At 45.4% G+C, this 13,635-nt stretch overlaps 1 protein-coding gene across 9 annotated transcripts in view; it reads right to left on the reverse strand.

The window, feature by feature from the left end:
- The window catches only part of SERTAD2 (SERTA domain containing 2), an 83,103-nt gene that overhangs the window by 5,413 nt on the left and 64,055 nt on the right, over positions 1–13,635 (reverse strand). Inside the window, exon 1 of one of the 9 annotated variants that reach the window (XM_054195232.1) lies at positions 365–2,874. The exons of the other annotated variants lie outside the window; for them this stretch is intronic. Coding sequence (XP_054051207.1) covers positions 365–720 — 356 coding nt within the window. The 5' untranslated portion in view covers positions 721–2,874. Of the gene's footprint in view, positions 1–364; positions 2,875–13,635 lie in introns of those variants that run through there. 9 annotated transcript variants of the gene reach the window in all.

Below are 13,635 nucleotides of genomic sequence, written 5' to 3' on the forward strand. Positions count from 1 at the left end.
GAACCCCAACTCTCTCAGCCTGTCCTCACAGCAGAGGTGCTCCAGCCCTCTCAGCATCTTCGTGGCCTCCTCTGGTCCTGCTCCAAGAGGCCCATGTCCTTCTGATGTTGGTGGCCCCAGAGCTGGAGGCAGTACTCCAGGTGGGGTCTCATGAGAACAGAGCGGGGGGGTAGAATCACCTCCCATGCACCCTCCATGCACCCTAAAATAGCATTAATATTTCTGCCTCGTTTTTCTTATTTTAAAAAAGTGGAAGATGCTTTCCAGCCCCAGCTAACCAGAGAGAAATTGCAACAGGGATATAGATTTTTAACCCCATACCCGAGTCCTCTCATATGAGCTTTATTATGCGGTTATCACCTACCTATCATCTAGAAGACAAAACTCGCCTTCCTCATTTGAGTACAATTCCCGGTTCCCCAGTGGGATCCGTGCCTGCAAAATGACTGCACCAGGCAGGTCTAACACCAGTTTGATCGCCACACACCGGTCCTGCAGACAGACAACGTAGCTAAAGACTGGCAAACATCCCCAAGACAAACATTTAAAAGCAAAGAGCCCTTGTGAAGCGGGAGAGGGGGCAAAAGAAGTCAAGGTTTCAATGCAAAAACAAAAGAGCTTCAGAAAGCATTTGCTGGATGTTAAATCCAAAATCAGATTGGGTGAAGTGAGCCTCTTCTGGTTAAAAATAAGTCCCAAATCCAGATCATTTTCTAGCATATTATGCAATTAAAAAAAGAAAGGCGGGGGATAGGGAGCAAGCTGAGCGGAGCTGAGGAACGGGTAGGCTGCCATCCAAGCTCCTTGGCCAGCTACCAGCAATCCCCGCGCCTGGAATCTCGGGTGAACAAAACCTCTGAAATTTAGCACTACTGCCGAAGTCTGGTTTTTCTCTGCTCCCTAGTTTCACTTCCATGGACTACTCCAGAGCTGTGCACGTGGGTTGGGGGTGTGAGGGGGAGCTTTGCCGTTCAAATGTTCACGACGGACAGGCTTCCTTCCACTTCAGACAGACAGAGCAAGAAAAGGAGGACTGGGCTTGCAAGAACCCAAACCCCTGCCCAAGCCCAGCACATTTCCAAAGCAGTGATGGGTTAGGAGGAGAGCGAGCAGCTTTCTGTCCCTTCCTACTAGCTCCTCCCCCTGAAAAAAGACAGACTCTGTCCTAAAGACATACCAATGCTCCTTCCACAATGCTCTATTTAAAGGAGAAATTTTTAAATGGCTTGGGGACTAGGAGAGTTTTGAAGTTTTTCAGGCTCAGCGAGGAATGTATAAAAATATTCACCGCATAAAGCAAACCTTTTTTCCCTGATGATAAAGAAAACAGCCCATTCAGGTGGCCACGCTCTGTCCTCTGCGCTCGATTATTAATTATTATTGTCAGGGGACGTTGGCCGGCCGGCATTTCGAATGAATCCAATTGAGCCCATTTGTATCTAAGATTGAGGGGCTGGTAGTTAAGACATTTTTTTAAGCTGGTAGGTAAGAGCGATGGGATCATCATTAGTAAACACGACAATAACTTCACTACGTCATTTTCCAGGAAGCTCAGAAATGATTCAAGGTTTCCTGTATGCATGACTGTCAAGCTTTCGCATCTCACTCCATCTCCACACAGCTCGGTTCAGAGCTTGTCCTTTGAAAAGATAAAAACTCCCAATTTCACCTACTCGCTTTTCAGCGCAGCTTTCGGTTTCCTTTTCCCCAGAAATGATCTCTGAAGTGAGTTTTAACTATTAAAGGGGAGAAGCAGGATGCCAGCCTAAGCAAGGGGGGTTTTATTCCCCAAAAGAGGGGTTCAAATGAGCCCCTTCTAGACTCTCAGCTTTACAGAGTTTTCTTTTATCCCCTTCTCCTCTGGCATACAAATGGGAATTGTAAAAACATTTTCCTCCAGTTTCCATAAATCCCTTTATTCATTCTAAGCAAAGTAAGGAGGCGGTATCTTTTTAGACCAACTGATGGAGCTGATAAAAACAAACAGGTTTCAGGCTTGCAAGCTTTTCTCCGGATCTCCAAAAAGGAATTTTATAGTTTCTGACCACCACCGCTTAAGACAACGTTGCCTGTTTGTTCTTTACAGTTCAAACCATCTCTTCCCTCCTTCAATCCTTTCACGCCTACATTAAAGAGATTGATTTTGTACGTCTTAAAATACTAAGATGCTGAACAACATTAGGAAAAAAAAAAAAAAGCAGCAAGCTGTACAAAGACAACATTTGATCTGTTTCAGTTCTGTTCATCTCAAAAAAAACTTTGCTCCTAGCCTTTCCAGCCAAAGCTCCTGCTGGGAAAATGAAAATGCCAAACTTACAGATCAGCTTGGCCAAAATCAGTACAAAATGAGATATACTCACACCCTCCCAAGTGTCAGAAAACAGAGTTGGCCTACCAAGTCCTATGGCCATAATGGGGATGGCCAGACAATGGCAACGCCCCCCAAAACGCAAGACTGGACAGGCAGCGACAAAGGATCACGTCCATGGAGGGTCTTTCGTGTATCTATTTTGGCGGAGCCACAATCCCAGCCAGATGTATTTCTGCTGCATTTCCATCCGTCTGCCAGCAAACGTCATTTTGGGGCCAAGCGTTAAGAGTTGAGATGGGATGTCGCTTTGTTTTTGTTGTTGTTTTAATAAAGGGTGTTGCAGGGTTTTAGTATGCAAGTTAGTTTTCAATGTCACTTAGGTATGTGGAACCAGAAAGCTGAAGAAAGGCAACGGAAAAACTGCATTTATCCGGGGACTGGGGTGGGTGGGAGTTACTTGGAGATCTTCCCCGATATTATCCACCAGTTGGCTCCAGCTCTGGAAGACCCAGGCCCAAAAGCTGAACCATTGTTGCCGAGAAAGATTCAACTTGCTTTTTTGCCCATTTAGGGCGATTGCACGCGCCTCAGAGCCAGAGAAACCCTCGCATTGTTTGGGAGTTGGCTTTTCTTAATTGAAAAACAAAAGTAATATATATTTTTTTCATTTGCATGTCATTTAGCTTCCTTTTATTGGCCCTGCATGCTCTTCAGACAGAGCTGGGAAAAAAACGCAGTCGGGGCTCAGTGGAAGAGATAATCAGCCTGGAGCGGGTGGTTCTCTGGAGTCAACCATCATCGATTAAACGCAGAAAAGCTTGTGCAATGCCTGATGATGTCTCCGAGCCCACTTAGTGACGAATCCTCCGCTCTCCAGAGGACAGGGGTACGCGCACATCGTGAGAGAAGTACCGTATTTATCGACTGTACTTAGGACGTTATACCTTGTCACTGCTGGACTATTTCTTAAGTCTTTAATAATTGGGAGTTCAGCATAGGGAAGCACTGGATATATAAAAATGGAGGGGAATAAGTGATTTGGTTATCTCACCAATAATAAAAATACCCTTTCATGTTAATTCTCAAAGGCTTTTAACAGGTTAGTTTAAAACGCCTCTCAAGACTGAGGGCTTTTCTTGGAAATCAATTCCACAACCCACTAGTCCCTCCCCGCTCATCAAGGCAGACAGGAAGGAAAAAAGAGGAACCGAACACCAAGAGAGACGGTAGAAAAGGATCTTTAAAAAGTCACCTTTCCACTCGCATATTTATGCCACCATATCAGTCAGTTTAGAGGATGATCAGCTTAATACAGTGAAATTCACTTCTAGAACTAACACCACGTTGCTCAGAAAGGTAAAAGCATCAAACCCCAGAGTCCACAGGCCCCAGAGTCCCCATTCCTCCCCACACAGCTGAAAGTCGAGGGAGTCACGTGAGCAGCAGGGACTCATGCAAAAAGTGGAGTTTAAGGCAGGACCTGTTACTTTCTGAAATCTTGGGTTATTAAAACCACAGGGGGAAATTAAAAAAAAAAAAAAAAAAAAAAGAGAGAGAGAGAGAAAGAAAAAGGCAACTTGGGGGAATTAAAATAGAACACTAACTTCACACACATATGTGCGCAGAAAAAAAACCAAGACGAAACAGAAAAGCCCCCCATAAAAGCCCCCCAAACCGCAAAGAGAGTACTGAATTTATATATTTCATTCCCAAAACAAAGTTTCCAAACCTCAGGTGTAAATGAACCTCACCAGGGTTTCTCCGAGACTCTATCCAGTAAATTACGCAAGCGCTTTCTGTGTCACTTCTGGCACATGAAATATTATTTTCCTCTCCTCCATCCCTCACCCCTCATCCTTGAGGGTTGCATTGGCTGTATCCTGGCCCAACGGTAGTCAATGAGTGTTTTGTTACTGACTTCAGCAGGATCAGGATTTGGCATAGATAGCTGCAGGACCAAAATAAAAAGGCCTTTTGTGCCAACTGGGTTCAACTGGCAAGAGGAGGGCTAGATCCTCTCAGCGAGCAGAGTCAGGCTGGGCTGCCGTGAGGCATTTCAGCGCTGCTGGCTCCAGCCTGAGGGACCACCTGAACTTCTAACCAGTCCCCAGGACTTCAAAGCATCTGTCCCCTGGAGCTAGGGAGGCAAACGGGTAAAACGCTCCCTCCCCATCCATGTTTCCACATCCCCAAGGCCACGGCAGGGAGAGCGGCCGCCTCTTGGGAAGACCCCCACGGGCTCACCCACTGCAGAACGACGCTCCTTGGCCTGCAGGACCCTGGCAAAGCAAAGCAAACCTGCCCCAGCAGCTGGGAACCGGCCTGCCCCCCGAGAACGCAGGCATCCTCCTCCCATTCAAAGTTGGAAAGGAAGGGAAAGAGTCGAGGGGAACGTCAGCATAAATCTGGCACCCTTCTCCCAGCCTCCCTAAAAACAAGGAAGCACGCTGCACAGCCCAGGTGTGGAGGTTTAACTCCAGGACTGGAGCAAATAAGCAACGTGGACTTTCAGAGGCGACAGCCACCGCGCGATGAAAACCGTCCCTCCTTCACGATTTAATCTGTTGACACCGGCATCTTTAAATCCTGGCACGGCAGCATCCCTGGGAGCTAGTACAGCGTGTACCCCGCAGTAACGCACGGCTACGTTCAATATCCTGCAGCTGGCTCACGATTTGTGCACTGACGGGTGGTGTGGGGTTGTGTAGTGTTTGGTTATTTTCTTTTGCAAGGCTGCTTCTCAGGATCTGATGCAGATTTTACTTGTTCGAGTGCAATGTGTCCCTGTTGCCTGGCTAGAGAGGATTCCTGACAACTGCGGCCTGGTAAGAACTGGGTCTCATGTCACATGTGAGAAAATAACCTCCCCCCAACCCTAGGCAAGAGGTACAAGGAATGGAGCCGTGCTGGGGTTCCTGTCCTCTCCAGACCCAGTGCTCAGACATTCCCCATTTACAAGATTTGTTTTCCCTGACACTTACATTTTACATTAATTCTGGCAGGTTAGTTTTTTTGGTTTTTTAAATATTTTTTCTTTAAACTGAGTGAAGTTTAATAAGCACGTACAAAATTCTCCTTTAGAGCTATATCAAAAAATTGGCCTCCTGGGTAGCTCTGTGCTTCCAGAGAGTACAGGGAATTGTTTTTATGTTTGCAAGCCTTTGCTGCAAGGCTGGGGGTGCCAGCAGTAACTATAAGTGACAGGTACTTCTCACGTATATTTTACAGGGACCCAACTCTTCCCATGTCCTGTGGTGGATGGGTGAACCTCGGCTCCCCCAGAAGAAGCAGAGGCGCAAGCAGAGCTGCTCAGCGCCCCATCGGGATGCACCCCACTCCTGAATATTTGGCAAGAAAGGCAGCTTCCCTCTCCCTGCAGAAACGCAGCCTTGGCCCCCCGCTATAGGCACCTACAAATGAAGATTGGAGGAGAACAATTAGCAAGCTGAGTGACAGCAGTCTTTTTCTAGCCTCAAGTTAAAATCAAATAATACGGGAACCCATAGTGGGTGACTTTCAGAGGCTAATCTATGCAGGAATTAGCAGGGAAACCTCCCAGCAAACAGGAGACAAGACATCAGAGGAAGCTCAGACTCGCATCCGAGGAGCATCTGAAGTCACACAGCTCTCGAGGGGCTTGGACTTCGGTACTCAGAGCCCAGAGTCCCCAAGCCCCCAAAGGAGCGTCCGTGTTAATCACAAAGTAAGGTGAAGCCTTGCCTAGCAAATAAGCAATGCAATTATAAAGCCAGTCAATAGCGTAACGCCAGCCAACGTGTTCCAGCGATATTTTGAAACTGTAATCTGATCCTACTGTTTCCATCCTCGTGCCTTGCCTGCTCTCCCTTGTTGCATACTGTACTATTTGAGGCCCAGAGGGCAAACCAAGCTCTTGCTGTTTGTTAATGATCAGAAACTGCATTTCAAGCGAGAGCTCTACACACGCCGCCCACACTACTTTCTTGATAGTTTCTTAAAACTTGCAGCCCATCGAAGCCCTGCTAGAAGGCTCTCTGAAAAACAAAAGCCAGCAAAACAACCAAAAACACCGCTACAAACTCCACTTCTGCCTTCAGTTTCCAGCTCCTTTTTACCACGCTTTAAAAAAAAAAAAAAAAAAAAAAAAAAAAAAGGCAAAGCCGCAGTCTCAGGCAATCTCCGACTCTGTAGTGTGTTAAGTCTTGCAGGAAACATATGCTTCTATTAAATTGGAAACAGTTTCTAATGCTGTCAGTTTGCTAAATGTAACATGTTCCCTTGGAAGAAGTGGAGCAGTTTTAACGTTTTTGACTAACTGCACACACCAAACAGAGTATGTCTGATAAAGCTGGAATGGGCTCCAATAAATATAGCTTAGAATAAATTACTGCCTCATTAAGTAATTGTTTGGAAAAAGGAGAGCAGGTTTTCTCGATTATAGCCGTGTTATTAAGGGTGTTTATAATATTAGGAATTCTATCAGGGTAGCAGAATGTAATGCAAGTTTAAATCAGACGAGCACTTGTTAGCTTGTTAAGCCATTAAAGACTACCTTGGCAGAATTAGAAGGTGAACAAGACGGCACAGGTTCTGTGCATGGAAAGCTAGCGAGGTGCATTTCAAACCGGCCCAAGTCAAGAAGCAAAAGCTCCAAGCAACTCTGACAACAACTTTTCAGCACGAAGCAAGAGGGGGTGAATGCAGCTTTGCAACATACTGAGGCTGGAAAACATTTATTCAAAAATAAGTTTTATTCACGTGCAGGAAGGCAGTTGTCCTTACTGGAAGAAAGAACGGGTTTGGATTGCCCAGCAGAAGTCATTTCTGTGTCAGAAGTATCACACAGCCAAACTGTCAATTCTCACATGTTCTGCTTCAGACAGGACTTCCCATCAGCATCCTTCCAACACCGCCCAGCAGATGCAAACAAGACCCCAGCCTGTCCTTTTTTGGTCTTGTCCTTAACTGGAAGTTTTATGAAACAAGCTTTCACGATTGCTAACGCCACCTCAGCCCTCCCCAGGCCCAGTGCAGATGTAGCCCTGCTGACCACCAACCCCAGCAGTACCTGCTTTGAGCCCAACTAGGGTGGAGGATTCCCCCCTTCCCGCTACCGGGAGCTGTTTTGTTAGGGTTAGTCACAGCAGGGAGAGAGATTTCCAGCAAGACCCTCTCCTCAGTCACCTCGGCGCAGAATCCTCTTTACATCCTTCTCCAGGATGGCTGCACGCACCGTCTCCTCACGAGAGCGCCTGTGCCACCACAGGGGAACTTCCCAAGGGCGAACGGCTTGCCTGAGACTCTGCACTTCCAAGAGCCACCCCAAAGAGCTGGGACGAGGCGATTCTGAAATTCGGGTCTCCACATGGCAGCGTTAAGGAAGCAGCCAGGCCTGCCAAGCACGAATCAAATTATACCGTGCTGCGTACACATGGGCTGAGCAACTCTGCTGCCAACAGCAAAAGCTGGAGGACCCGGAGCCGCATTACACACCTGGGCATCAGTAGGAAATCAGAGCTGCAGGAAACAAAACCAGGCACAGTGCTAGGCCAAGCTCCTCAGACTTTACTACGTGATTAGCTGATTATTCAGCATCCTCTGCATGTTGTCACCCGAAAAATATGCAAGGGCTTCTACGCACGAACCTCCCCAGGATCAGCCAAGAAGCTCCCCCTGCTCCACATCGTGGTTTCTTTTCCCCAAGTCCGGCACCCTGGGCCTCCCTTGCCTGGAAGCAGGAGATGCCGGTCCCAAAAGCAGGACCACAGCACGACGACAACTCTGTGCCGGTGGGCAAGGTGCCACACTGGAACCGGTGAGCACAGCTCCGCGCTGGGAGAACCGGGGCCATAATCTCTTCAAGCGGTGGAGCGGCAGCAATTAAGGCGGCTGTCGACCGCTTCAGGGCCCAATTCAGCCAAGGGCTGACTGCCTTCCATTTCTTCCCACTGCAGAGCCCCGGAGGCATCGAGCGCTGGCTAAAAAGAGGCACCCGACTTGTAAATGAAATTCAAAACAATCTGAAACAGCTAGTATGGCCACCAGAAAGTGACATGGGCTAGCAAACACACGCTCCCTTTTCACTGCTAAAATTACACGCCTGTAACGACAAGATACAGGTCAGACTCTAAGGGAGAGTGATGAAATAGCAGGACCGGCCATACACCATACACCCCTCCTCCCCTGCAATGTCGCTCGGAACAATAGATTACAGCGACGTTGTGTTATATTGTACAAGACATCTCTATTGGCACCGGCGTGTCACGGTCTAGCTGATATTTTTAGCATACGTAGGGACTGAGTATTGTAGACCCATCTTCGCTGGATGTGTATAATTCCTACAAAGGTTAATGAGAATTGTGCGTGCATCCAAGAGAGACGAGACCCCTTTGTGTATAATGAGTGAGTTTTCCTCTCGTATGTATAATTACTTGGATTGAATCCTTGCTTTCAAGCGTATCGTAGCATCTTTTCCCCAAAGATACCTTGTTTTTCCCCCTTGTCGCAGACCCTTAATAAATACATGGGGGAAAAAAAAAATACCCACGCTACTGTGGAAAGAACTGAATGGTTTGCCAAAAAGTAGGTTATTGCTCTGAAAACACTGTTGAATAAATTATCACAGTCAAACTGAAAAGCAGCGAATGGCAGGGGGGGAAGGAGAGGGGGGAAAAAAAAAAACAACCAACCAAAAAACACAACTCTGAAGAAACGCATACTGCAAAATGCAACATCCATCCCAGCAATGGCAAGTCATTTTCATTTCTGGCCTGCAGGTTTTATTTGCTAACCAGTTTCTCGCTACTGAAAGTTAAAAGGGGAGAAAAGAAAGAAGGTGTTTCCCTGGCATTTTTAAAAGCAGTTAAAAGCATGAGTCGTTTTCAACATTTTTGCTTAAATGAAATGAAAACAGGCCTGCAAACAACTACATCGTGTGAAAAAGCACCCACCCACCCACCCCCAAGTTTCTCTTAAAGAGGTGGAAAAGCTGTTGGGCATTTCTCTACCAGCAGTGAAAACAAAACACACACGCAAAAAAAAAAAAGGTAGTTTGACATGCAAGTTTGCTAAGATGGTGTTAAGTGATGTTAGACAAGATGATAACTGTTGGCCTTTCAGTCCAGTGGACTAAAGCTCTGGCGGCTGTTGAAATACAGCATGTGTTTTCACGTCCAAGGAAGGAGCCTTCTGAAAACTGATAAAGGGAACTTTGGACAGCCTTGAACTATTCTCAACCTCTAGCAGCTACAAGTTGGAGATGAAAGAGATGCCATTTTTCGTGGCACCTGCTTGATTTCACAATAAAAACTACTACACCAAAGCGATACCCTTTAAAACAGGCACCACGGGATCCACGTAACTTTTATGCGTAGTAATTTAAATCTCAAAGAAATCGTTTAAACTTACACGGGGACACCCTTTTAATAGCATATTTTAAAGGCATATGTATTAAACCAGTATTTTGAAGCAGGCTTAGTACAGGTCAATTAACATGGAACAAACAAACCTAACCACAAACTAAGTCTTTGGAAATTGGGAGTGGAAAATACAGAAGGAGAAGAGAACAGGAAACTGAAACTAAATGTCCTAAACTTCATTTCATATTCAGTCAGGCACAACCCATTCACCTCACCCAAGATAGTATTACACTGATTTTCCCCACAATTTAAGAAAAAAAAAATAAACAAAAAACCAAAACAAAACCAACAACCCAACTGTCAGAGCACATACGTATCACATATGTTCCACTGCCAGCGAGAGGAAGCCGAGCAGCAACAAGGAAGCTTTACGCTGCATGTTACACACACAGAAAATATTCTCTCCTATTCATCCGCAAGTTATTTGCGGAATACTCTAGTTGGGGGAGGAAAAAGGGGAAGGGTTGTATAGAAGAGCCAATTTTGCCAAACAGATGGAGTAGGAGGGTAAGGGAGACCGTGAGCTAGATGACGGGAGGGTAACCTAAGCAGGTTATTGTACCCCTGGGACAGCCAGCATGAAAGTAGCCCGGACCAAAATCCCTCTGACCGCAGCATAGACTAATAAAGTGTAAGTCACTCCTCCTACACAGGGACAGGCACAAAAACTGACAGGCAACAAATCATGCTATACAAAAAAAAATGCTTCAATAGAGTGGCTTCTCTCTCACATGGACAGAGAGTGGTAAGAAAGCAAAACGTTACCGCTGTTTAAAAAAAAAAAAAGCGCACTGTGGTTTGTGCATGAACGCCCGTCTCCTATCTTGATGAAATGTATATTTTAAAAATACGCAAATGATATGCATGCACGTGTGCGTGTATCTATTAAACACTTCTTCCAAGGGTGAAAGACTGCCTGCAAAAACACATGAAAAGTAAAGAGTTTGTGGAGGCACCGGAAGATGATGATGATGTATTTCTGAATTAGGCTTTAAAACTTCATTTTGCAGCTACCTGAAGTCAAGACAAAGCTGCCTTTAGGCATCTCAAACTAGTCAGACCTGCTGTAGCAGTTGCACAGTCTGCTTCAAATATGCCCTCCACGCTCCTTCCAACCTCCACCCCAACATATATCCGCATAGTTTACCTCCAATCATGGGTGGTTCTTTCTATAGCGCAGTTCACTCAACCCTATTGCCTGCCTGGCATGGCAGGAGGGGTTTTTTAACGACTAATGTTACAGGCTACTATAAGAAACTGTAAGAAAACAGCTGATAATTGTCACCTTACCATTAAAGGTGAATGTGGTTTGAACAGCACAAAGGTTTCCCGGGGGATGGAAAATCTGGGATCAAGAAAACAGTTTTATTTGTTACAGATCATCCGAGCAAGATTTAGGGCGAGTTTAGATCTTTCCACCAACTTCGGAGTCCTTTGAAAAGGGAACTTCTTTCTTCTGCTACTTCCATATACCACCCAGTTTTAAAAATAACATTAAAAGAAAACAACCCACATTTGTACTTTTCGTATTCTACTACATTAAGAACACGATTTTTATTCTGACTTCACTGGAAGCAGAAGCTGTCAGATGAAATCCAATACATCTTACTGGTGTGAAAGCAAATTAAACAGGCTTTCGCTCCTAATAATTACACAGACTGAGACTCATGTCATTCAACGCCACTTAAAACTCAATTCCAGAGCGGTATTAACGAGAAATTCCTCTTTAAGCCCACTGCTCCTCAAAACACCAATCATGTTGCATAGGTTGGGAACTTCAGGCGTTGTATGGCAACACCTATGGTTTCACGTGCCGAGCAGAGCAGAGCAGAGTTCTCAACCCGGCCCCTTATTTGGAAGAATAATGGTTTGAACTCGCCTAATGCGGGACTCTGAGTATGGTTTTAATATCACTGCAGCAGCCTGAATCCACAGTCACTCTGATGTGGTAGTGGCTGCTGTCTCACTTGAGCTTGCTGAGCCTCCACCCTCAAAAGGACATGTGAAAACCAAAAAACTGGCTCTCTGGTGACTTGACAGCTTCTTTGGTCTTTTCAAACCACCTTGCTCCTTGTCACGACTTAAAGTCATTTCTGAAGATGGATGAGGCTGTACCGCCAGCTGCCCAATGCCCCTGGAGACCGGCCCCGCTCTCCCTTGGAAATGCCCCCGAGATCAGCTCTTCCCCACCCAGGAATTCCCCTTTGTGCTGGAGGAATCCCCAGTTGCAGGTCCGGCCCGTCTTCACAGCTCCTCCTGGCCACTTCGCATTGACACCAAGCATCCGACAGAGTCATCGGGAGCCATCAGTGAAGCAAGTGTGGACGTGCAGTTTCTATTCTGCATGACGATAGATGGTCTAATACCCGTACAGCCGTGAGACGGAGGGCAGGGACCCTGCTGTCATCAGTGCAGGACGTACAGGCCTATTTCCTCCACAAAACCTCTGCCGACTCCCAGCCACACGTTTGCTTTGGACTCCGTTTTGCTCCACTTCAGCGCACCCAATGGCAAAGTTAGCACGGCATTTCCAGGGCTTTCTTTCCCCACTTGTGTTGAACAGTCAGCATTGTTATCTCATTTTTTGTTATAGTGTTTGCGTTGCTAATGCTGAACAAACCTGAAGCCTCCACTATAGCAAACACAAAAATTGACTTTGTTTATAAAAGAATTGAAGAACTAACACATGTTGAGGGTCTCTTGTCATTTACAGAAAACAGGCAGTTCTTCGTGACAGCACAGTTTCTCTGATTGATGGAAGTTTAGAAATAAAACAAGTGGCAGAAAACAGGCAATTATATCCCCCAGAAGAAAATGAGCTCTGTTCTCAGACTGGCAAATTCCATTTTCTACCAACTATTAATTAGCAAAAGATTCATCTACGCTAAAGATCTGTGCTGACTGCCAGCCTGCTTACATTGAAGCTGAACCTTGCTCTCTCCTTTGGAACGCTCCTGATCTTTGGACTTGGTAACTGAAAGCTGCTGTTTCTGGCACAGATCCGCGTGCGTGTTAAGGAACCCTCCGCAACTGGAGCCGTCTCCTCATGAGCTGGTTACACGTACAAAGCTGACTCAAAAGAAGGTGTCTCTCCTGCTACCCAGCCCTTCTAAAAAGTAGATCACCAGAAGACTACTTACGCTTTCAAAGTACTGCATTCTCTTTGCTTGACAGATTACACTTTAAGATGTTACATAAAAGCAAAAATAGTCACAAGTATTTTGGATCACCTGTCTAGTGTTAGCACTGCTGGAGATGAATTGTGCCAGGAGTGTTTTACATCAGTGTGAAAAAAGTCAGAGTTTCCAAAAAAAAAAAAAAAAAAAGAAAATTTTTCCCTATTGATTATTTATTGGGAAAATAAAAGCAGCTTGTGTAAATGATGGTAAAATCCTTCAAACTAGATATTGCATAAGATCTGCTGTACTTCACGAAAAGCTAAAAAATAAAACATTAGAATATGCAATTTGAGGTTTTCCTTGATATTAGGACATTATCTCAAACTCCATGAGGCCTCTCAGGCAGACAATTCGAGCACTTGGATTATTTATATTATTATTTCCACCAAAACACTCAGAAACTGTCATTATTTCATCTTTTCCATTCAAAGGAGCAGGTGTATAAAGGAATACAATTACAATTCTTAATAAATCAGCACCTACAGATGTATTTAGTGCTCTTTAAGACTGCTTCATCTATAGACAAAACCTGAAGTACCTACGGCTAGCAAGTTTCTTTTTGTTTGTTTTTAATCAGCTTCAGAGGGAAAGAAATCAGCTTGACACAAAAATCAAAGCGGTGTTTTAATATGCACAAAGTCTAGCTTCGTTCGTTAGCAGTCCAATCCAGTTCCTGCAGAAAAGGAGTGGGTGGTTTTTGCTACCAACTTAAATGGAAGTAGGATCAGTCACAAAAGAAGGAAGATCT

This window comes from Rissa tridactyla, chromosome 3 (assembly GCF_028500815.1).
Source record: "Rissa tridactyla isolate bRisTri1 chromosome 3, bRisTri1.patW.cur.20221130, whole genome shotgun sequence".
Taxonomy (NCBI): domain Eukaryota; kingdom Metazoa; phylum Chordata; class Aves; order Charadriiformes; family Laridae; genus Rissa; species Rissa tridactyla.